Source organism: Cololabis saira, chromosome 7 (genome assembly GCF_033807715.1).
Source record: "Cololabis saira isolate AMF1-May2022 chromosome 7, fColSai1.1, whole genome shotgun sequence".
Lineage (NCBI taxonomy): Eukaryota > Metazoa > Chordata > Actinopteri > Beloniformes > Belonidae > Cololabis > Cololabis saira.
In genome coordinates, this window is record NC_084593.1 from 18,636,538 (window position 1) to 18,662,287 (window position 25,750).

General features: G+C 40.6%; 2 protein-coding genes across 2 annotated transcripts; one reads left to right on the forward strand and one right to left on the reverse strand.

Moving 5' to 3' along the window:
- Positions 1-6,463: 6,463 nt before the first annotated feature.
- LOC133447498 (cytokine-dependent hematopoietic cell linker) lies at positions 6,464-16,505 on the forward strand. Its single transcript, XM_061726190.1, has 17 exons — positions 6,464-6,599; positions 9,372-9,412; positions 10,996-11,149; positions 12,091-12,143; positions 12,259-12,307; positions 12,904-12,954; positions 13,037-13,071; positions 13,157-13,167; positions 13,250-13,333; positions 13,556-13,580; positions 13,668-13,692; positions 13,782-13,866; positions 13,958-13,971; positions 14,044-14,135; positions 14,236-14,313; positions 15,773-15,928; positions 16,016-16,505. Exons 2-17 carry the CDS (start codon positions 9,407-9,409, stop codon positions 16,175-16,177), a joined length of 1,080 nt encoding a protein of 359 aa, XP_061582174.1. The 5' UTR covers positions 6,464-6,599; positions 9,372-9,406; the 3' UTR covers positions 16,178-16,505.
- A 946-nt stretch (positions 16,506-17,451) lies between these two features.
- On the reverse strand, positions 17,452-25,576 carry LOC133446809 (zonadhesin). The gene is made up of 2 exons (XM_061724915.1): positions 25,494-25,576; positions 17,452-22,093 (listed from the first exon to the last, which is right to left on the reverse strand). Exon 2 carries the CDS (start codon positions 21,951-21,953, stop codon positions 19,455-19,457), a length of 2,499 nt encoding a protein of 832 aa, XP_061580899.1. The 5' UTR covers positions 21,954-22,093; positions 25,494-25,576; the 3' UTR covers positions 17,452-19,454.
- Between the last annotated feature and the right edge of the window lie 174 nt (positions 25,577-25,750).

Genomic DNA, 25,750 nt, shown 5'->3' on the forward strand with positions numbered 1-25,750 from the left:
TCAGTCTGGCAGTCGGACGACTCTGGGGGCAAAATTGGTGGAACATCTCAACTGAATGCACCTCCGTGTTATTTTTATTGTCCAATATGTTTTAAACTGACTTCAGCTACCCCGTGACCTTTCCACTAGCACACCATTGAGTAATATTTGAAACTTTAAGTTTAAAATCTGTAAGATGTCCCTTTTTTGTGCTTAAATCTACTGTAATATGCATTACCTACTACAGCCAATGATGGACATGGCTGTCTCCAGAGAGAGGAGGGACAGTTAAAGGAACATGACGGGATTAAATCAAATAGGTCGGATGTTGGATGGATGTTTGCAGCAGAATGACAATTCATATTAGCACATGGGGCAATACGTGTAATTTAAGATACTTTTTTTAACTCTCTAACAAGATTTAAAAATATCAGTGTTTCTTAACTGAATCATCACTTAGATATTTATCACACATAGATAACTGTTAGAAGCAGGTGCTTAACTGAGCTTGACTTGTATGACTTATGGTCGCAGGAGGAGATGACGGCTGTAGAAAAGTCCTCTTTTTACCTTTTTTTTATACATTTACAAAGTTAAAATAACCTCAGTTTGTGTGTAAAGACCCTATCGAACTACCACTTAAATCAAATTACCCTTTTTATTCTTGTCAGAAGCTTAACTTTGCTATTTATTTTGACACAGCTCCATTGTCCCCTGTGCTCAAATTAATTGCCATTATACTGCCAACACCCGAAACTGCTTTGATTCATGTAATTTTGGTCCCTAATCAGAGTTTCCATCCTTCCCGTTTAATGATAGACCTGATGTTGCTTCAACAACACATCATTCCTTTAATGGAAATCAAAATAAATGAGCAAATTACACGATAAATCTCTCTAACACTTTATTGAAACATCAGATCAGCTTCAGGGGTGACTTTTCCCTCGATCTATCACAGTTAGGTCAACGTCCAGTCATTTCGTTTGACAAAAGCCGCAGATAAATTGCATGTAAAACAAAACAAGGCAGTAAAATCCTCCACATCAGAATTACCGGCTCCAATAACTGCATTGCATTTTTCAGAATGAGTGGGGTAAAGAGCGGCTCCTATAGCTTGTCAACAATCAGCAGGTTAGCTGACAGCTCATTAGCCTCGCTTCTTCTGCCTCAAACCCACATCTCCCACAGACTGTGCGCCACAGCAGGAGGGAGGACTGGGATAAATAAGGAATAATAAAGGAAACTTTCTGGCTGCGAGCTGACCTGAATCTGAGGTTCCTTGGAGGCTCTGCTGACACACTGCTGCCATGAAAATGAATAAAGCACTTTATGGAAGAGGGTGAGAGAGACAGGCTCACATTTCAATCACACTGCCGCTCGCGGGGGGGGGGGGGGTTGTAGTTTTGTGGTTGGGTTCATACAGATGTTTGTTTCAGTACAGCTTTTTTATGCTGTGTAGTCAATCTATGGTCTATTTTTAGATTAGCGTCTTTTGCAAAACAAACAATGTGAGTTTTACTTTGTATAATCGTTCAGCATAAGACACTCGGTGGACATCTGCGTTCCTGTGGAGGGATGTTTGTGTGCTTTTTAAATGCAGCTCACAAACAAAATACATTATTTTAAAACTGATAAATTTAGTAGCAAACTTATTCTTAACTTGAATGTATATGTAAATGTTCTGACCTGATTGAAAATCACATATATTTTCTATCTGTAATTTTTTTTTTTTTCAAAAACTTCTTTCATCTTTCCGTCTCTGTTACAAACGTCATTTCATGCTGATGGACCACATCTAGTCGTAAAGTTCATGCCGTTAGACATGACACATGGCTGCAGAATCAGATCAGGTATCTCTGAGGGTAATATTTTATGTACAGGACATTCGTTTTCTAGTCAACTTCAGCACTGAACCGCGGCCAGTCTTCGCTCATCTATCTTCTCCTGACCTTCAGTGCCGGTCGCTGACAGCTGCCCGGGGCACCGAGGGGGTGACTGATGTCGTCTCAGCCGCCACCTCCTCGCACCAAAGGCCTCTGATATCCTTCAAGTATTATCTGAGCCTGGTGTCTACAGATTCCTATCACCGCTCCAAGCTTTAATTATTCACACCGCAGAATCACACGCTCATCAGAGAGATATCCCGACCGGCCAGACTGAAAACTATTTTCTGCTGCCAGACCTTATCTAGCTCGCAGTATGACCTGATATCATTCCTCTCCTGTATTTTGTAAAAAGAAATTGTAAACTTGCCGAAATAGCTTATCGAACCTCTTTGAATGATTTATGTGGGTGGAAGTAAACAAGATTTTGCTCATTTTCATTCTGTTCAATGATCTTTATTTCACAAGAATTCAACTTGCATCCTCTGTTATCCTTGCAAACAAAACAATTGTATGTATATATATTTATATATTTATTTATAGCCTAAAAAATGAGGCTACATACCTGGATGATTGCACACTGAAACGCAACAGAAGGTCTGTAGACTGTTCTGTCAGAGGCGCGTTCAATACTGACATCAATGTGGAAACATTTTATCTTAATTTTATTTATAGGGTGTTATTATACTAGCACATACATAAAATGGAAATATTCAGTGGAAAATAAATAATGCATGAATATAAGTACTGCTTTGCAGGGAAATGTCAGCCCACAGTTATTTGTTTAGAAAGTGACATTAACCCCACTTCTGTGGTTTTACTGTGGAATCACCAGCAGCCTTCAAGGTGTCAGAATTGTACATCTACACTATGAACACGTGGAAACCCTGGGTTATATGAAGTTATCTAAAGCAACAAAAGCAAATTAAAGCTGCAAGCAGGCCCTTGCGCGTGAAATTTTCAACAATAAAGGTCAAGGAGTCAAAACTAAGTCCGATGACACCACCCATGACTCTTTATGTCATACCATTCAAAATCAGATGAAGGCGGTGCGTGCCTTTTGGCGTCTATCGTCGCCACGGTAATGCTTTTGACTGAGAAAAGTAATGCGCATCATCGCAGGATGGAGACGCACATTTTGATGTATAAAACACCTGGGTGCACGTTACGGTTCGGGCCGCATTAACGGCTGAAGAAATAGCATAAATTGCGCCAAAATTACACGATTAATTCAAAATGGCCGACTTCCTGTTCGGTTTCGGCCATGGCGCCTATAGACTTTTCTTTAAGTTGCGACATGATACAGGTGTGTACCGATTTTCGTGTATGTACGTCAAACCGTATTGTGGGGCTTGAGGCACGAAGTTTTGTAGGGGGCGCTGCTGAGCCATTAGACCACGCCCATTAATGCAAACCATTAAATATCAAATTTTTTCACCAGGCCTGGCTTGTGTGCAAAATTTGGTGACTTTTGGGGCACGTTTAGGGGGGCAAAAAGGCCCTCATTTCATCTGAAAAATAACCAGAAAAACATTCCCACAGATACAATAGGGCCTTCGCACTGTAAGTGCTCGGGACCTAATTATGAAGGCAACGTGTGTTCCTCACCTCCCCAGACTGGGGCTCCGGATCTTGTTTCTTCATGACAGGTCCAGGACAGAGGAGGCTCAGTTTTTGGCTATTGGGACGTGGGGTTCTGGGGGGGGTTGGGGTGCCGGACACAGGATGGGCTTCCAGATTGACAGGCCGGCGAAGCGCTCACCGGGGACCAAGGTGGGGAGATGTTCAGGGAGCTGGCGTTTGTGGCTCCACAGATAAGCATCAGTGAGAATATGAGATGCGAGATGGTAATCTCTCAAAGGAAGTCGTGCGATACTGTTGCAGCCGAAACCACAGGAGAGACGCTGACCTTGTGCTGCGCTGCATTGCTTTTTTGAAAGAGGTTTGGCCTCATACCGAGTGCTGACAGGAAGGACCCTGTCATACCACTGCTCTCTTTCAGATCAGTCAGCTAGAGCTGATTTGCTGATCGCTGAAAACTCCTCAGAAACTTCTCAACTTCAGTTCCGCATAATGGTGCCGTAACAATATGAAAAGTTGATAAAAATTCTCTGTAACTCAAAACATGCAACCCCAACAATAATGTAGATGATACTTGTGGATAACTACCTGTGCTGGGCAATCTAAACCTTTTCAAACCTTTGACTCATCAACCTGACAGCACACCGGAAACGGGTTTTGCTGATGTTCCAGGATAACCAAGCCACGCTGCGTTCAGTTCGATCAGTTGCAACGTAGGTGTAGCACCTTAAGCGGCCTTGGGACTGGAAATACATGCTATAGAAGCATGTTATGGTTGTTGTTATTTCCATTTGTGGATCTTTCCAGGTATTTGGGGGTTGGGTAAGGTAAACAACAGAGGGACCCCTGCGCAAGAAGTTAACACTGAGGTCTATTATATCAAAGAGACTAGGGAAAATGTCAAATAATATAACTGATTCATGAGAGTTTTGGGACACAGCCGTCCTTCTGACATGAAGATAGCTGCACGTGCATTGCTGTCTCGACATGTTCTCCCTTCGATCCTCCTGCCTGTGATTTGTTAATCTCAATTTTGTGTCCCAGTCCCAGCGGCGCATCTCAAGCAAAAAAGAGATGGCAGGAAGAGCTACGAGCAAGGAGGCAGAATTGTTTTTGTAATTTATAGAAGAGATGTGGCATGCTATGTGTTGAATTTGGTTAAAAATGTATCTATGCACTGTCATAAACACTGACGTGCTCATCGTAAAATACAACAGCGGCGTTACAACAAAACGATGAGCAGATTATGGAGCTGCACCGCCGGTCATATCCGACTGACACTATTTTAAACGTGGCATGAATTCAAATGGAGACATATTATCCTCCTTCTATATAAGTTGAGTCTTTCCTGGGGAATATGAAATGCCTGTGACATGCCTTGGAGAGAATACCACATGAAACATCTTTTTCCACCAGGTCTTTACAGCTTTGTTCTTAACAGCCTGTTGCCAGTGACGGAGCTGACCACTCCCCTTCCACTCCTCCACTCTCCTCTCCTCTTTCTGCTGTGCCTTTTTTAAAGACTGCATTACAGCTTTGTGTTTAACCCTTCTGAGGTACAACAAATGCAGCAAGATGTGAATGAAGCTCGGTATGCAAACTGGTTAAATCTAATCTGATCTGTCCTGTAAATGTGATCGGCCCACAGAAAGGCAGTTTTAGTAGAGACCGGCAGCCCAGATCAAACTGACAGGGATGTGTTATGTCTGAGTTTTGGATTCAGACGTACAAATATTTGCTCTCAAGCACAGAGTAGGTTGGGTTTTTTTTCGTATAGTCCCTTTAAAGTTTTATCTTGACTCTTTTCTCCTCTATTCAATACAAGCAGAACAACATGCTGTCTGATCGGACCACTATGCCGCCACGTTTATGGTTATAGTGTGGTGATAAGAGAGGCCTCGGGGGTTCTGAGGAACTGGGTTGGAAAAGTCAAGGTTTCTGTTTTGGGCAGGACCATGTGGCCAGGGAGTCTCGGGCCGCTCGTGTTCAGTTGCACCATCCTGTTCCAGGAAACGGTTCATGAATAAAGCAGAATAAACTGTCTCTTTGACGCCTTCATTTGACTTCACCCACAATCAGTACAATACACATGAAGCCTATAATAAACCAAAGTAACCTTTAAATGTGTCATTTTAAGACTGAATGACTTAAAAATTCAAAATAACCACCAATACTGTAAGACAGAGATTTTGATAAGCTTCACTTGACTTGTCTTGTTTGCTCCAGGTTTTAAAAAAGCACATTTTATATAATACTCTTGCTCTCAGGCTGATAAAAAACAGCATTGACACGTATTTCTAGAGAGTTTTTTTTTATTTTATATGTTATATAACAATTAATTATGTATGTATCAATCAGTTCAGTATATAAATAAAAATCACCATTTGGGCTTAAGATTTTTATTCAAAAAGTTTTCCTTTTTCATAGCATTTTTTTTGTTGAAGATGAAGATGCCTTTTAAAGTGTTTATTCTACAGAATGAAAGTGTTACACTCAAGAGGAATATTACCGTACTTTGAAAGGCTGAGCTTTCTTTAAATATTGTCACAAATTCAAAATTGGGTTCACTTTCGTGTTTGATACAGAAACGAAGCCAGGTGCTGATGAAAAGGGTAAATGTCACCGTGCTTCCTTTAGCGCTCGGTAAAGCAGACGCTGAAATGTCAGCACGTTCCTGCTCATATTAACAGAAATACTTTCCACAATCCACCCTGATTTACAGATTTAAACCTTTTTAAAAAGATTGCCTTTTCTTTCTTTTTTTTCACGTTCACTGGATGAAAATGGTGGCAGACCAGAGGTGACAACGGCGCCTGCCGAAAGGATGACACAGGAAGCGTTGTTGGGTGTCACTAAACAAAAACAATGCTTCTTAGAAATATTTGATTACTTCTCTGAATTTTCTACAGGAACGAGTGCAGAGGCTGAAGCCCTCCACACACCCTCTTGCAGGAGAGAAGACCTTAAGCTATAGGCCAGTTCTTCATCACACAGGAAGTCATTTTAGGTTACCACAGTGGGCTGCACCAGACTGTGTCTGTATGTTACAGAGGGGGAGGAAAACGTCAGACTGTCTGTAACCAAACACAAAGCCAAAAGAGGTTTACTGGTCACCCTCTGATGCAGCTGCGCTTCCTGTGCGAGTCTTCAGAAAAGGTAGGTGACCTTTAAATTGTTTCCAACTTACAGATTCTGTATTTCTCATCAAATAGAAGCTAAAGAAAAAACATGTGTGGAGTTGAGAAGTTTGTCTGCGGCAGAAATAGATGAAAATGTTTAAGCAGGAAAGGAGAAACTGTGATCGCAGGCTTTTCTGCTAAAGATGACAATCTCACTTTGATTAATATTCCAGTGCCAGAGCTGTTCTAAATTGTAGAGTATTTATTTATCTTTATTACGGAGCGAGCATAGGGGATATGAAATAATAGAAACATAGTGCATTTTTAACTTCATAAACATCAATAAAACTAATTCATCCTGTTCAAAACTCCCAGACGAACTGTGACTTCAATGCGTGCAACGTGCATGAGTAGTCTGTTTCTTTTTAAATAAAACATTTTCAAACTTATGATCTTATCTGGCATATCCTGTAAATATCAACTGTCTTCTTGAAAAGAGGTGAAGCTCATATTTTCGCGTTGCCCACCAAGCCAGGGCACGAATTCTGGACACGTCCGGTTTTTTGAAATGCTGCAAATTCACTGCATCCTGTATGCTGGGGTTTATTTCCCAGATTAACTGTTCACCCTCAGCTGCTACCTGCGTGCATCTTATCTCTTTCCTTTTCATGCATCTCATCCCTCCTCTACCCACGGCCCAGTGAGCTTTGTGAAGTAGCCAGACGCTCCCACTGAGGTTTCTCCCACAGAGTCTTTGTGACTGTGATTTGGAGGCTGTAATGTCCGCTGGACCTTCCTCGATCCCTAGACCTTGCTTTGAGGTCTTGAACTCTGCTTGGGTTCCTGTTTTGGTTTTTCACTCACGGCCAAATGGATTTATAGATCAAAACCCGTCAGGCCCAAAGGAAGAATTTCTTCCTGAACAACCTTCCTGAGAAACATAAACTTAAAACTTGTGCAGTGTTTTCAAAAGGTCAGATTACAGACGTGAAAGATATGCATGGAGACAAAGTGCCGCCCTACCTTCAGGTGCTTTGTTCTCAGAATTCACTCCTCTTAATTTCATATAACACCTTTAATAAAGCGGCTCTTATCGAGTATTCAGGAGTGAGAGTTGAAAAACTGAGTAATCCTCAAGTTTAAAATCTTCACATTTCAAAGGTTAATATTAAAGATTTGAAGTCAGGCTGTCAACCAACAGCTGGCTGATCTTAGAATAATATAATCAATGACACTCAAATAAGCACCAATTACTCTGCATATGTAATGTCTTTTTAGATTAACTTTAATATGTTGGTCCTGCCTTCCCTACATGGCAACATGTCTTCATCAGATGTGTTTTTTTTTGTCTGAAATCTGCCTGGGTTTTGATTATTTAATGTTTCAAATTTAAACTGTGTGTTTTGTGTGCCATTATAGGATTATAGTATCTATAAAAAGAACATAGTTCACAGTTTAGTTGGTGTTTAAGAGGATATTACCCAATTAAAGCCTGTGTGTATTCTGACTCACCTCCGGAGGGTCTCACCGTCGGGCATGATCTACTTTTTATATCGGTAATGTTCAATAATGGGCAGCGCATGGCTTGGTGGTTAATACTGTTGCCTCATAGCGGGAAGGTTCCTGGTTCGACTCCCTGGCCCAGCAGGGTCTTTCTGTGTGGAGTTCTGCCTGAAATTAGCTGGGATAGGCTCCAGCAGACCCCCGTGACCCTGCAAAGGATAAAGCAGGTATAGAAAATGGATGGATGATGTTCAATTATCCAATAACTGGTTGTGTTGAATTTGAACAGCTAAGATCATGAACCTAGATAACTGGTGCTTGTCTGGAGCAAGGCATATAGGAATCCTGTCGTGGACATCGTGGTCTGCATCATGACACCGTGCACGTGTCATGTCATGTCATTTACTGTCACCACAGGATTGTGAAAAGACGGCGTCCTTCTAAAAGCGGATCATTTTGACGACTGTGACACTGGCCACGCCACACGCCAAGCAGCGCTGTGAAACCTCAGAACCAAATTACATTTAACAAAGATGTGCTGTTTCTTTTCTTAAAAGCGAACAGTAAGCACTAAGTTAAAATAATTAAATGCAGACGAAACCACAAATTGTCACGAGTTGGTGATGTTCTTCCATACTCGTGAAGTAAAATGCTACTAAAAGGATATTTGGAACTTTTAAGTCATAAAACTGTCAATTTTATTTAATGGAGAAGCATCCATCCGTTCATTAATGCTCATCCACATCTGGGGTCAGGGCGGCAGTAGCCTAAGCAAGAGGCCTAGACCTCTCATTCAGCGGCCACCTCCTCCACATCCTCCGGTGGATTACCAAGTCAGCTGAGAGATATAATCCCTCCTGCACGTCCCAGGTTTACCGCAGGGCCTCCTCCAGGTCGGACATGCCCAAAAAACCTCCTCACGGAGGCGTCCAGTCCCTGAACCACCTCATGTAGAGCTGCGACCTTACTCCGAATCCCTCCCATAGGAGAAGCAGTCCTTCTTGATTTAGAAGCATTCAAACATTCCCTTTTTATATCAACATGTCAGAGGTGAAACTAAATAATTGAAATCCTAATATGGACAACAAGTCAGATGTATCTGTTTCTGATATATCTATTCTTCTGCTGAGCGTTACACAGGAAACTTTGACTCCCCCGAAGGCCAGCTGCAGGAGACCGTTACCTCTTGTATAAATGTCAGACTGAGAGAAGAGAAATCCAGGGACAGCGCGTGTTGTAAGGATGCATTGTTAAGCAGAACACCCGGCTAACAGTGTTTTTGTTTCTGTTTTCCCCCTCTAATCAGCTGCGGGGAGAGTGAACCACCATGATTCGGCTGTGATGATGGTGAGTTATGCCATTCGTATCCACAGCATCCCTCGTTGGCCTCACACTAATGTTCCCAGGAGAAACTGGGAAATGACCTTTTAACACAGAAATGAAAAGAGGGACATTCTGCTCTGTCATTATTAGTGCAACCCTTTACAGGCCAATAAAATACTTGGATTTTAATCATTGAAACCAAAGAACTGATAAAAGTGCTGTTGTTGTTATTATTAGAAGAACTAGTAGTATTGTGTCATGAATTACCGCTCACCTGATTACTTCCCAACTGGTTATCTTGAAAGAGAGAATTTGAGAGAAACCCGAGATCTATTAATTTCTGAGCTGTTAGAACGAATAAAAACATCATCATCATCAAAGCTCATATCCTGAGCCTCTAAAAGTTTTATTTAATTATTTAATATAAATGCTTCATTGTGCTTTTGAAGCCACTATTTTCAGCAGACACTTATTTATGAGAATGAAATACTTTTATTATAAACTGTTTATTTCGCATTCGGGGTAAACCTGTCCTTATATTTATCTTAATTTAGGACAGGCTTCACATGCATATGCAAATTTACATTTGAAATTCAGTTCTCTCAATACTTTGAATGTATATCTATGAGAATCAGATGGTTTGCTTGCTAAAGCTAAAGTAAAAACAGCAGGCGTGAGATGGATTTATTTCCATTCGCTGACAAGAACACATTCCAGTCATGTCTAGCTGGAACAAAACATTGTGCATTATGTTAAAGACTAAATAAGGTTTGATCAAATTAACCCTTTTAACCCTGGAATAGGAAATAATACACAAAAATTCTTATTTATTTTATTTTTATTTCATATTTCTCATACATTGAAATAAAAAAACATTCATTCACAGCATTCAAAATCTTTTTTATCTCTCTTTAAATACAGTAATTTAATATTTTTTTTCCTTACTTTTTTCTTTATCCTAATTTTTTTTTAGTTTGTTTTTATTATGCAGGTAGTTTATAGGTCTCAGAAATGTACGTCTCAAATCTGATACATAAGGCCAGAAGGAGTATCAACATTTATCATTTATATATATGTATATGTATATATATATATATATATATATATATATATATATATATATATATATATATATATATATATGTGTGTGTGTGTGTGTGTGTGTGTGTGTGTATATTTTTTACAGTTTGGTCAGGGGTCTGTTAATGTATTCATCGTGATCACAGACATCTGTCCTGCCACTTTACAGGTGCTCTTTGTAGCACACATGGCAGATTTTTTCACACTTTGACACACGTCCTCCTCAGAAAAAGACAGTACCTATCATTTCATGTTATGTCACTGTCACTTTTTCTGCGGCTGACTAAAGCCGCCTGGGTCTTCTTGTAAGTGTAAGAAGCGAGGCTTTATATAAGGAAAGCCCTGGAGGCTGGCGGGTTGTTATGTTGCAACACCTCCGAAGAGTTTCCTGTGCTTCAGCAGTTATGTATAGATTAAGATGCACGCTCTAATTATCCACTCAGACTATGTTTCTGCAACGGGGAGAAAACGCAAAAGTGTAGAAACATATGTTTAGTATAAAGAAGCTGTGCTTATTCTCGCCACAGGATCCCTTCAGAGTACAAAGGAACAGAAGTCAGACTTGTCCCTGCTGCGACAAGGAAACCGAGCACGAGTACGACGTGGTAGCTGACCACCAGCAGCTCATCAATGTGCACATACTTCCTGCACGGCCCATAAATGACGACCAGGAGTATGCAGGTATAAACAGTGGCACATATTTAGCACCCTCACCTCATCTTTCATATTAAATCACTTCCTGTTCAATGCATTTAGTACTTTCAGTTTAAGCCCCTTTCAAAATCCATTGCATTACTTTTACAAAGTAGATCATTTCTATATTGCAAATATTCTTTATTGTGTAGGATGCAATAATTATTACGCTTCTCAAGATTTCCGTTTGCCTTTTTGATTGTATGTGGGCAGAGAATGAATCATTTCTGTCCAGTAGCAGGAGTTTAGTCAGATCTTTGATGCATGTCAACCCACTTAGATCTCACTATTCCTCAGATGGATAAAAATACAATGTGCAGAAATTAGTTTAATAAGCTGTATTTATCTACAAGAGTTAACTACTCGGTGCCAAATTTGTCCCAAACTTTTAAGTAGCGTTATGAACTTCAGTTGACATATCAGGCTCAGTACAATTTGTTCTCCTACACAGCAAAGTTTGAGTAGCTCTTGTGAAAATAATTGGCGTACAGGCAAGAATAAGAAAAAGAAAAGAGAAACATGATACAGGCATGAAGAAAAAACTAAAAAAGCGGCTCAGACTGTGGTGAGTATGAAAGCAGCGTGGATCTGAGTGAGTGCTCGTGTGATCTGCTAGTGGGTCTCCGGGGCCATCTGTTGGCTGAGCCCAACTCTGGGAGATTACAACTATCCAGGATAGTGGGAGCAGACTCCCCTTACTCCTGCATTGATGCTTCCCACAGCCAGGGGCCTCACAGCTGCAGGCCTCCATCTCCGGTACATACTAAATGTGGTTTTAAATGTTCCCACTCGGACGACTCTCCCTCTGTAATCAATGCGGTCTACGACTACTGGACCACTGTAGCTGGTTGTGACTAGAAAGAGCATTTAAGCTGTGAACTAACACAGGAGCAACTGAAGCTACGACCTTGACTTTTATCCCTTTTAAGACAGGGATTGTCCGAGGTTATCGTCTCCTGAGGGCCTTTCAGCAGATTCCCCTGTAAGCTTTCTTTCTTTCTTGTATTTTTCTGTTTGTTTGCACCTCAAATGAATGCAGAGCTTCAACTCATCCACTGCATTGCACGTCTAATTTCTAAACATTGTTCTCCACTCAGGGTAGCGTCTTTCGAAGATGTCCACTTCGACAGACCCCACCTGTTACAGGTAAATTGGAAATGTAATTGTCGGGGTGGTTATACTGTTTCAAGCAAAGACCATTTAAGACCAAGCTAAAAGTTTATTCTGATCTGAAGTTATGAAACTATCATTCTCTCTCACACCAACCGCTGCTCCTGCTCAGTCCTGACTGAGCGACTGCACACTTGCTCAACACCAACCATCCTGCACCAAACTTGAGATGCAAAATACAATACAGTATGTACAGTATGTGCAGCATGCACAGTATGTGCTTGCAAAACATTTTTTTTGTGATGAGAAAGCTTCATTGATGCCTCAGTAATTTGGCACAGATATTGCACCGTATGTGACATTGCCTTGTCATCATACCTGAAACACAGAATTAGCAGCTAACTCTGTAGTCTGTTTGCACTCTGAAGTGTTTCACAGTACATTCATCCCCAGGATGAGTCTCTGCATCTTTGTTTTCATGAGAGCAGCCCCAATAAAGCCCTTCCATGGTCTTACCAATGAGCTATTGAACAAGTCAAAAAACCATCAGCCCAAGACACAGATTAACTGTCACACAAGATGTGTACTGTTCCTACTTATTTTCCATGGTTGTTTGTGCTTTTGAAACACAGGACCTGCCATAAACCGAAACCTGAAGCCAAACAGAAAAACCAAAAAGCAAGGTAACGACAATGAACATCTGAGAACATTTTGTCTGGACAGGATGCAACCCCAGCAAACCAAATATTCACATTGTCTTTGCAGTTAGGAATCCTCCACCTTTGACTCCAGAAGACCAGGTAAGACATACACTTTTTTTTTTTATCTACAAATGTGATTACAACTCATTATATTTATCCTTCTTCTCTTTTTTCAAAATCACAGCCCCCACACAGGTAATTTTATCCATTGCTATTAAAGGCATTTATAGTTCACTGAATATGAATCGACTTACAGTTTGAGTCTGCGCTCTGCCAGGTCTGCTCCATCGCCTCCACGTTTTACCTTGGAGTTGGCCCACAACTTGTCTGAAGTGGTTCAACAAAGGTCCCATAGTGGAGAGTGAGTCCGCTTTTACTGTTTCTCCCTGAGTCCTCCATGCAGCAGCTCACCATGACCCCACACGACTTTCCTCCATGCGACTGGTGGAAAGTGAACGCTGCAGTTTTACAGTGTGGCAGCAGCGCCATCTGCTGGTCAGGGAAGAGATCGACTAGAGGGCTGTCGGTTATCTGTACTAAAACAGATGTGTAATATTGTATATTCTCTTTTATTTTATTTCAGTGTTCACTTGAGGAAAAGGGAAATTGTAAGTGATCATGCATGCAGCAATATTTCTATGATGACATGACAATAAACTTACTCTTTCATCATTATTTTGTTTTTGTATTTTAAGGCTGACAGTGGGTCACATATCAAAGGTTAGTAATGAAAAAACAAATAAAATATAAAACCAATGAATGTAACATATAAGTGAAGCATTTCCAAGTTGGAATATTTGTCGTTTTAGGTCAACAGACGACTTTAAATGATTCAAACGTTGTAACCAATCATAGACACTCCTTGGACTTGGAGACTCAAGACTTCTTCAAAAGGTTGGATTTTCACCCTTATAAGACTAATCAAGATAATTGTGTCATGACTAATGTGATTTACTTTTTTTTTCACCTTAATTTCCCTGTTCAGGTCTGAACATTTTGGTAAGTATATTTAAGATAACCTTTATCCAGTAGTTGATAAATAAAGTAATCAACATTAGCATCTACTTAAAGAAAGGGTGCCATCAAGACGGCAGCACCATGAGTGGCCTCAAACTAAAGAAGATATTGACCAGCGCGATTTCCATCCGACGGAAAAGCCTCAGGTAAACTTGTTGCTACACACAGCAAAGTAATTAATCAAAATGTGTCCTTCCTAATACTAAGAGAGTTAATCAATAAATGCTCTCTGAATTCTGCCGGCAGACCTACTGCGAGGGAGACTGGTATGTTGAGGCTTGCAGCCGTACAGATGCTGAACACGCTTTACATCTGGTGAACAAGGTATGGTGATATTAAATGAGTTTGAAACATCTCTGGTTAGGTCTGAAGCTCAAGCAGACGCTGTAGTTTTAGCTCATGTTAATTTATGATATTGATCAAAGTTACCGGTACCTCACAGTCATTTTGACTGTGGCCGTGGCGACATCTGAAATGACGGCCGCAGTAACTCCAGCTAAGCTCTGCCAGACTCGTTATCTTGATGATGCTCATGTCAAATTCACAGAAAATGCAACGCCCCTCTCCTCTGGGGTATCATATCTTATCAGGATTTGACTACAAAGACCATGAAAAATAAACTTAGAGAGCAACATTTAGATTTCACAAACAATGAAGACGGTCACTCTTTGTTAAGGAATGTCAAGTTACATTTAAAGAAACTTCATTCAGAATAAATATAGAACAAGCTAATGATTAACCTTATGGGGAAAAAAAAGTGGAAGTTGACCAATGTTGACCAAATAATGTCACAGATCAAAACATTCAAATGTCTTGGTTCTAAAGGAATAATACGTTAAACAGTGTTTTCACTGATAACCGTTAAATCCAGTTAACAAAGTTCTCATAACCTCTGGTTAAGAAAATCATACAAATTCATATCTTTTTAATCATCCTGAAAGTCATCCTGAAAATAATAATAGTCATTCAAACATCGGCATTCTGAATTTAGATGAAGTCACAAATTTTAATTAAAATAGAGATTTCTTCTTTTCCAGCAGAATGTGTCTGCGACAAACGGACTGTGGCAAAAGATCACAACTGGGTTTCTTTACAGCTTTTTTATGGCTGGGTTGCCATGGCAATGCTAGTTCTGGCTTTTAGGGAGTCCTGCAATCATTGTAAATCCTTCTTCTTGGTTCCATGCTTCCTTTGTGTAGGAGAAAGCTTGTGGTACTTAAAAACAAGGAGTTCTGAACAACTGGAGCTAATTGTTAAAGTGTTGATTAAAAATGATACAATTAAATCCCATGCGAAGATTGCAGACCCCAGGTAGAGCTGAGGTGATGACAGCTAGGCCTCAACACAGTCGACTACACTGCAGCTGTCACTCAAAAAACAAACCCCTAATTCTACATTTGTGGCTTCGTACCATTTTAGCTGGGGAGGTCTAAGGACTAAAGGACTAAAAATCAAACACCCGTACAGTTGCTGTGGGTTTGTGAGATAATACTGTTTTTGAGCCAGGCCGTAAATATATTTGTTTTCATCTTAAAGTTGAACGTTTTAACATGGAGACCACAAGGGGACCTCTAGTGGTCAGGTAAAGAACTGCATATTTCTGTCAGTGTAGCCAGTCAGATGTTGGCCCTTACTGGAAATATTAAAAGAAAAAAATATATTAACTTCATGTAAGTTCAAAAGAGAAGAAAAATCTCTTCCCATTTCTTCTAATAACTCTGCTGAGGCCACAAAAAAGAAAGTATACAAAGTAAAGTCTTCATTTTCTCTTCCCTGACATCAGGATGGGGCTTTTCTGGTCCGAGACTGCTCCCTCACCACCACAAGTGAGCCCTTGGTTCTGGTCGTGTATCACGAGAAGAAAGTTTTTAACGTCAAAATTCGGTTCAGCAAAAGCACAGGAAAGTACGCACTTGGAACGGGACAGCGATCAAGCGATGCAAGTGAACTCACTCACAAAGACAGTATGGCAAGCATCATCCTGAGCGTTATACTTATTCTAACTTGCATCTTGTTTTCTCCGCAGGAGTTTGACTCCGTGGCAGAAATCATCAAATTCCACTCCATATTCCCAATAGTGCTCATCAGGGGAAGACCTGAGGACGGGGCCCTCCGGAGCAGATACCCGGAAAACTGCGTGCTGACATATCCCATAACAAAAGCAGATGTTGGCCGGCTCCTGCAGTAGCACAGCAGCAGTAACTGAAGGAATACTGTCTGAGTTTTCATTTCTTAGAAAATAAATATGCAGTATCTTTTTAAACATGTTTTTTTTTAAAGCCTAGAAGTGAATTTCACTTCAACCTGTTATTTTAATAATTTGTTTTTTCCTTTATTATTAGTTCATAAAGTGTCAGAAAATAGCTCATGATTTTACAAATGTCCAGGATTAACATGTTTTATTATGTTTGTATAGGACAATTGTATATTTCATTTACTAGTCAATGCTTAGGCTAAAAAAATAAATCATTTTGAAAGGATAACAGTTATGCATAATATGATAAAGAGGCTTGTTTTTCTTAATCAATAACTTCCGTTGGAAACCATTTTTTATAAATTAAGCTAGATTCATCACAAATATTTCTGCCACTTCATATTCTATTAATTATTTTACTGTAGTTGGCTCAACAGTTTTTAATTACATTAAAAATCACCACTAAATGTAACATTTAGGCTGCTAAATTAAATTTTGCTCACAAAATCTAAATTATAACAAGTAATCATAAATGTATTCTTCCAATATGCAACTTAAAAGATTATATATATATATATATATATATATATATATATATATATAAAACTTTGTTCCTTGGGACGTGTTTGTAGCTGACGGATGTATTTATAGCACCGGTGTGATAAAGTTAGACCCGTGTTTGAGGAACACTCGGGTTCCACTGGCCAGAAGGCTGTTTGGTCCTCTCTTGGTATCAGTAAAGACCTAAGGACACGTTTACTTGCTCTTTGTCCAAGACTTAACCGCTCAGAAGTAACTTTGGTTGCAAAAGGGAGATTTATTCAGCAGTCAGTGGAGGGTATTACTGTTGCGGCCCTTTTACCTAACCTTACTGTTCTGCATTTTTCTGTCCTTGATTTTGGCATAAACTGAATTTATTCTTCAACTTTATAGTGAAATGTTTGCACACAGAAATTTTGAATTAAGCTGTGCTTGTGTTTCATCTTTTATGCATTGTTTTTTTTCCCCCTCTTTTTAACACTGACGGTCCTGAAACGACTGACATACAAACTACGGAGGTTCAACTTAAATTAAGGAAAGCTACTGTGTCTATGAAGCAAAAGCTGAATCCTGTCAAAGGAAAAAAATAAATAAAAAGCACAGCTCGAATGAGAATATTACAAAAATACCTGTTTACCTGCTATGAAAAGGGATTGAGCTTTGCTTTAAAACTTGACACAATGTGACTGAGAAGAAAAGATGATACAAACACACTCACGCTTACAAACTTATATTTCCCCTGTTTTTAATAGAAAAAAAATGGGTTACACAATTGTTATTATAAAAGCATTTGATCACAATGATAATGAACAGTGAGGATGTAATAACCAAAACCGAAAATCACCTTTTACTGGAATGGGACTCTTGCACAAATGAGAAGTGACTTCAAGACTAGATCAAATGCTCATAAGGATCTTTAAAATAATAACAATATTAATAATATATGACAGGGACTGCACAGCAGCTTCACATACTGCAGTGTAAGGAAAGCAAATGAGGCGCACAGGCCGCCATTTCCTACCAAGTCTATACATCAGTTGTCATGTCTTATATTTATAGGTATATTTACAATAAAATATTAAAATGGTCCCCCAAACAAAGAAAAAAGAACACATCCCACAGCCAATAGCTGTGGGCAACCAAAACCTATAAGTATTATCATAGGTCTAGCACCTTATACAAGATATTATGAACGAGGACACACACTGGTGTCTTAATGCTGCCTTTAGATGAGAAACAGATCTGCAAAGTATCAGGACTGAAAACCATGTCCATTTGATGCTTTTGAAAAATATACAAACACATAGTGAACGCTGAGGAATCACCGTGGGCATCAAGTGTCTTTATGGCAGGAAAAATACAAAAACAGACAAGGGCAGGGCTTTCTTTTTTCTTTTAGAGAAAAACCATGAAGGGTTGGTTTCTGACGCGTCGTTGGGTTGTGGCTGCGGACCGAACGCCAATCAAAAGGGATACATTTAAGACTTAAAACGATGTTTTGGGAGTTACTATTTTATAGGATAAAAAAGTCAAATAAGTTAAGTGCAAAATTCCTGTTTGACTAATTACATATTTCAATTCAAAAGAAACCCTTTAAAAACAAAAGATTACATTTGTACATCAATTCACACAAATTGTATAATTTAAAAAAGAAAAAAACACACACAACAACAACAAACACAATGACTGTTTGAGACTTTGAAAAATGGCCATTGAGATCCCTTTTGTACTGCGTTTTTACACCTTCTGGACCTTTAGAAATACTCCAGGTTCTACTTGCAGCTTTTCATCCGTCTTTTGTGAACAGGCAAGATTTGAAATGTTCAAATCCACGGACAACAATGTTCAACAATAATAAATACCAGTGGTAAACCAGACGTACTCCACAATACTCAAGTTTAAAGTACAACAACTCACTAATATGATCAAACTTAATAAAAAGGGAGTATGTGCCTCAATTCTACTATCAATACGTTAAAGCGATTGTTTCATTGGTCCGTTACATTTGACGAATTGTTCACTGACAGTTGAGCAACTGTTAAGTGGATCATTTAAATATTTTTCCAAAGACAAGTTTTCAGAGATGGCCTGAAGGTGAAAATCCCCTGCAGCTCACACGACGACTGATGTCTATCTGGCGGCATTTTGAAAACCTGTTACACCAGCTGTGCAAAGCATTTTAGAAAGTTGTGAATGAGAACTCGTGAAGTAAAATGCAGATAACCACTTCAGTAAATTTAAAGTGAAATAAAAAGGACATGTACTTCATGTGAACATGACCCATAAGAAATGGCATCATACACATAAATCAATTACTTCCTCCTGTACCAGACACTTTAGGAGGCTACTTGAGGGCATCAGCTGATTATTAGTGATTTTAATTAAAAAGTTGGCCGTTTAAATAATAAAAAAAAAAAAACGTATTAATACCTTTGACAGATCTACTGGTTTCTCAAACGTCTGAAACAGTATTTAACATCTGTGTTACTCAGTCTCACACGAGCCAGAACTTCTGCTCCAAAGCAGTATAACTGGATTGCACTTTAATATTACATATAATACATTTAAGACAATGTTGCTGATGTCCATACGTTTGGGATTTTACAGTCCTGTTAAGAAAATAATTTCCTTTGTATTTTTTGTCAGTGTGTGGAAGAAAGACATCTTTCCATTGTAATACTACTTATTCTCTGTTTAACGTACGACTCCCGTCCACCGACGAGTGACACATTCACTGAAAGTCTCCGACCGTGCACCCCATCACCTCATACTTGTGTCCCACCACTTTGCCTAGCCTCATTTTTAATATTTGGCACTTTGGAGCCGCTTCAGGGGCCCCCATGTCAGCAACGGTGTCTGCTCTCGGCCCCTGTGCAGAAACCCTGGGCTTTGGGTGATTGAGCACCACCACCGGCTGATTGGGACCCGGCCGTTTCACCAGCTGGTCCTTCTTCAACGGCATCGGGTAAATGACGGTACAATCAGTCAGTCTACCCACGGGTATCTGAGGCTTAAATCTGGATATTCGAACTTTCAGTCCCTTCTTGCTTTTTTTCCACACACCCAACTGTACCCGTTTCAGACAGATGGTCAAGAACTTTGGGGAGACAACGGGTTCACCGTCGTCTGTCTGCTGTAGCGCAACTTCGGCCACAGATGCCTCTACCTGGGAGGCTGTTTTAGGTATTTCACACTCTGGCGACTTTGACGATGGAACGTCACTACACGCATTGAGTAATGTTTTAGTAGTGGAACTATTTTCTTCCTTGACGCTGACATCACTTTGTGTGTTTTGAGGTGTTTGCTTAACCCCATTACTCTGCTTTTCTACTTTTACAGTCTCACTCGGCTGCTTTGTCAATATCACATCGTGGGTGAAGGACCCATTTTTTGTGGGCACCTCCACATTAGGCTTTAACGTTGGAGACTTACATGTTTGCTCTGGGCCCTTACTTATCGTTACGTGGTCTTTATTCGCACTGCCAGGGCTGGGTTTTTTATCCATCACTATCCCTCGCAGCGCCATCAGCAGTGGCTGCATGGACCCTTGGCCTTTCTCAGGCTGTTCACTTAAGGAAAACACCGAAGAGATGACAGGAAAACTCTCAGGTTTTGGCACGTGTCTTTCTCTTATTACATTAGATCTGACTTCCTGAGTCCAAGTAGAGGCTTTTGAATTAGTGTGATTAGGAAGGACAGGTGTTTTCATTGATGGTGGTTTGTTTAGAGTCGTTAGTCGTGGGAACGTTTTATCCACAACATTGTCTTTACACGTTAAAATGACTGGATGTCTCACTGGCGCAGCTGCAGATACAGGAACAGTCATGGAGTTAGACGTTGGTGTGCTCTGCCGGTTCAAGCACACCACCTCTTTTACTCCTTTTAAAGGACTGTTGCTCTTGCGGTGGATTTCCCCTGGCTCCACCTTCACAGCTGCTGACTTATCTTGAATATTGTTTGAGTCAGATGCCCTCCTGGGTGGAATACCCTTTGAATGTTCCGGGGTTGTATTCCTCCTCTCCTCCACCAGTCTCTGGGGAACAACTGTGCTAACGCTGGCTGGATGCAGAGCGGTACTCACCCTGCTACTCATGCTGGCAATCCTGCTGGAGATGACAGATGGAGCGGCTGTACTGTGGTTGGCAGGTACCGTTTGTGAGAGTCTGATCCCGCTGTTTCCTTCCCTCACAGGATTATGGATGCTCTTGGAGACCTTGCTTGGGATAACAGTGTTGCACTCCAAGTTGATTATTTCTGGAGATGCTCTTTTCAGTCCACTCTTTTCTTTGTTGACAACATTCGGAGAAGGGTTTGAAATACTGACCGGAACAACAGCAGCATGTTCCACATTCACTTTCTTAGGTTCAAACTGTTTCCTGTTTACTGTGCACATGCCCATGCTCATAGACCTCACCGTGTTGGGATGGTGTAATGTCGATGACAATGGCTTCCCCAGTGCAAAGTTCTGGGGAACTGTCGCTTTTGTGTCCTTGATCACAGACCCATTTTCTTGTTGAGAGATGAGCCTCAACTTTAGCTCCTTAGTCCCGTTGACAGTCTTCACTTCAACGAGTTCAACCAAGCAGCCCGCAGGGATTGTGACCTCCTCTGGCAAAGCAACTGTCAGAGCCCTGTTGTGTTGAATAAGTCCATTCAAAGGGGAGAAGTGGTCCGCATTACCATTAGAGGCATTTGGTACATTGATGTCCAGTGTTTTCACTCTTGGTTCATCTCTTCCCAATCTGATGACAGGTGTAACAGGAGTAGGTACTGTCACCCGCACAACAGGTCGAAGTGGTAAAGGATCAGCAGTGTGTGCACTTGTTAAGGCACTGGAGACAGAGTCCAACGGACTTCTCGTCACACTAGGCTTAGCAGGTCCTTGGCTAATATTTTTACTATGCAAACGATCGATGTGCTTCATAAGGCACCGCCTTCTCATATATCCTTGACCACAGTGGGGACATTTAAATGGATATTTGGAAGTGTGCTGCTTCAAATGCTCATTCAATTCCGCCTCACTGAAGGAGACGCTGTTGCAATAAAAACAAATAAACTTTGTCCCCATGTGCTCAATCATGTGCTTCTTAAACACAACAGTATCAGTCGAAGCGAATCCACACTTCTCACAGTACATCACATTGGATTTGCTCAATAGATGGTCCAGTGACAAATTCGGATGTCCGCCATTCATTGATGGCGGCATACTTTTATAGCTCACAGGGTTCATGGTGTTTGCTGAGACCTCCTGATCATCCAGGTCTCACATGGTCCGAAATGGGAATTACACCATGCAGGAAACATCCGTCTCCACTTGATGTGCCGGGTTCAGTCCCTCGGAGGAGACCACACTCCTGCAGCACTATCCACCTGTGAAAAAACAGATAGATGATTTCAGCAGCTACCTGGACAAGAAAACCAGCCAGTCAGACGAGCCGTCCCCCACACTCTCTCTCTCTCTCTCTCACACTCACACACACACACACACACACACACACACACACACACACACACACACACACACACACACACACACACACACACACACACTAAATATGACATTTTAAACTTTGAAAATCTGATAAAGCACTCAAATGTCTGCTTACTTTTTTAAATTATCCATAATGCTGCCGCTCCCCCTTAAGAAAATGTGTTACTCTCTGCTCTGAGAAGTCAACACGAACAACCAGGGGCCTTATGTACTAAGAGTGCGGCGCACAAAAAACGTGCGTACGCCACTTTCAACGCTCACGGTCGGATGTACAAAGAATGACGTGAACGTAGAAAGCTGCGGTCCTTCACTCACGCATTAAGGCTGTTGTACGCACTTTTCTGAGGTTTTGTCCGTTGGCGACACTCACTGGTGATACAGTGAAGTGCAGAATATGAGGAAACGTAACGTCAACAATAAGTTCACGACCACGTGAAGGACACGACAGTCCCGACATCACCAGATAAGTTACACAAGAGTGGAGCTGCAACAATCTCACAATCAACCACATGATCTGAACAAACAACTAAAGGAGCTCAACGATGGAACCTGCAAATCCTGATGGAGCTTTGGCTCCGTTATGGAACCTGCTGATGCAGGATCAGGAGCGAGTCCTCAGGCACCAAACTGATCTGCTTGTCCAGGACTAAGACTGGACCATCAGCTGGTTTAGGTACCAAGAGGATCTTCTGGATCTCTGCCCTGAACTGGACCAGCTGCTCCGGTTCAGACCAACATGATACATCAGCTGGAGCTGCAGGTCGGACATCTCTGTCACCATGACGACCGTATGGGACGAGTACTGGAGATAAAAGCCAGATCCTAAAACATGCCATAACTGTGTATGGACAGAAAAAAACATTAAAATACATTTTGCAGCAAAAACCGGTTCTGTAAAGATGTCTTAAATAAAAAAAAGGTGTCACGGAAAGGTTGGTTGCGAACTGATGTGATTCAGCAATGATGAAAGAAGTTTTTATTGAAGGTTTAGGCAACTTTCAGAGTCTGATATTAGTCGGCTGCAGGTTCTGCAGGATCCAGAAAGTGTTTCTCCGGTGATGGACCGTTGTGCCAAAAAGTGATTGCCTGCCAGAATCTGATTTCTTCTGATTTCTGGCCGCGGGAGCGCGCACAGCAGCCCGCTGAACGACAGCGCTGAAACGTCAGAGTTTCAAATTATGAAACTCAAGAATGAGATCAAGTCATATTTAGGCAGAAACAACCTTTCATTAACTGTATTTGGCCTTCAATCAATATTTGGCAGGTAAAAAGACCCATTTTCAGGGGAGAAATCAGATTCTGGCAGGCAATCACGTTTTGGATGTAGACCGGTTTCTCCTCCTGCGGATGAAACACTCCAGTTACAGCAATTTTGTTCTTTATTTCTCACGTTTGCACCTCGATAATCCCGTCAGCACAAATTGTCTTTATTTCTGCAGCAGAGGAATCAGATCGTAATGCTTCATGTTTTAAATATAAATTCATGTTGTTCACATTGTTATACTTATGAGAGAGGTGATCGCGGACATCCACAATGTGTAAAACTCAATAAAGTGTACATTGGTCTTAATGCGTTAGTAGGCTATATAATATGCATGACAATAAAGCAGAACGAGGAGCCGTTTTTCATCCACCAAAAATTCTGGTGTCGGTTCTTAAAATACAAACAAGAAAAGCGGGGTGTAATGATGCACTAACGCTGCCCATAAACATTAACAAACCCGTATGATCATAATAAAACCACGACTCTTCACGGAACGCAACGCAAAGCAAAGAACACCATAATGTAGAAACTGAATCCCAGAAGGGCCGGTGTCCTGCATGTTTTAGAAGTTTCACTGCTTTAACACACCTGATTCTAATTAATGATCATCACCAACTTGGCATCAAAGTCTGGATAGTTCTGTTGATGACACAGTCACTTGTATCATGGTGCAATGAAGCAGGGAAACATCTAAAACCTGCAGGGACACCGGCCTTAGGACTGGAGTCCGACACCCAGCTCAGAGCCGATGTTTTCTTTTTTTATTAGTTTTACCTGTTTTTGCACATTTCTTGTTAGGATGAGCAGTTTTTAATGGATAATTATCTTCATTATCATATTCAAACATATTTGAGGGAGGAGACAAGGCGGAGTGTTGTGCTCCCGCATGTGCGCCCAAATCCACGCTGATTGGGATGTACAGAGAAACCTGCGTGGATTTGGGCGTACGCACAGCTTTGTACATATGAATTTTTGCGTTCTTGTTAATTCCACGCACGAATTCAAGTTGAAATCCACGCACTCTTAGTACATGAGGCCCCAGATCTGTTACAAGGGGAGAGTGTAGTGGACCCCAAAGCAAAACTGCATTTGGGAAGTCATCATTCTCCTGTATTGCAATGACTCAATGGAATACTCTGACATTATTTCATGTACAAGTCCCCACACCTTCTCACATCTGGCCAAGTGTGTGTACATTTATGAAGTGTGCTTTAATCTTAGGTAATAATAATAATAATAATAATAATAATAATAATAATAATAATAATAATAATAATTTCAATTTATATAGTGCTTTTCACCTTAAACAACAGATCTCAGAGCGCTTTACAAAGAAGACTAAAAACAAGACTAAGAAAATAAGATAAAACCTAACTACTAAGTAAGATAAAGGTGCCAACATCTGACAGATCCCATGCTCTGTTGAATCTGCTTCCATGTTTTATTTATCTATGGTCTTTTTGCTTTGTTCTGCTCTTTTACTTATTTTTTCTATACTAATTTGTATGTAGTATTCCATCAACCTGCCCAGGGACTACAGGTGGAAAATAGAAAGCTGCTACAACCTGGCACAATACATATTCTCTTGTACAAGATTAATATCTTATTGTGCACTGTCCGTTTTGAAATTAAAAAATAAATAAAATACAAATCACACACACACACACACACACACACACACACACACACACACACACACACACACACACACCTCATGCAGTATTTTCTCCCAGAGCAGTTTTTTTTATTATTATTATTATGAAAATAAAGGATTACGCCAGTCCCAGCTGCAGCAGAGGGCTGGTGTGCAGCTGCAGCTGCTTGTCTGTATTTACAGCCCCGAGCTGCTGCTGGATATTTGGTAAAAGGCCTGAAACAGCAGGAGAGTCGACGCTCCGCGGCTCCAATGTTTACAAACGCATCAAATCACCGACGCAAAGGGGGATTTGTATCCGTTGAAACGGCATACTGGTTTATTACAGCATTTTCAACGAAAAATAATCCTATAACAATACCTTATTTGGACCTGGTATAGACGCTTGTCAACGCAGCGAAGCAGCCCGTTCACAGTTAGCTCCACATTAGCCGTCTGCTGCTAGCGCAATACGAGCTTCCGGAAGTGACCGCTGTCGTTTTCAAAATAAGAGTGAAAAATAATGACATAAATAAATAAGAAAAATTGAAAAGACGAATTTTTTACTTTTCTGATAACAATTTTCATAATTTTTTGTATTTAATTTAGATGCCCCTTTTGCAATAAAACAATTGTGTA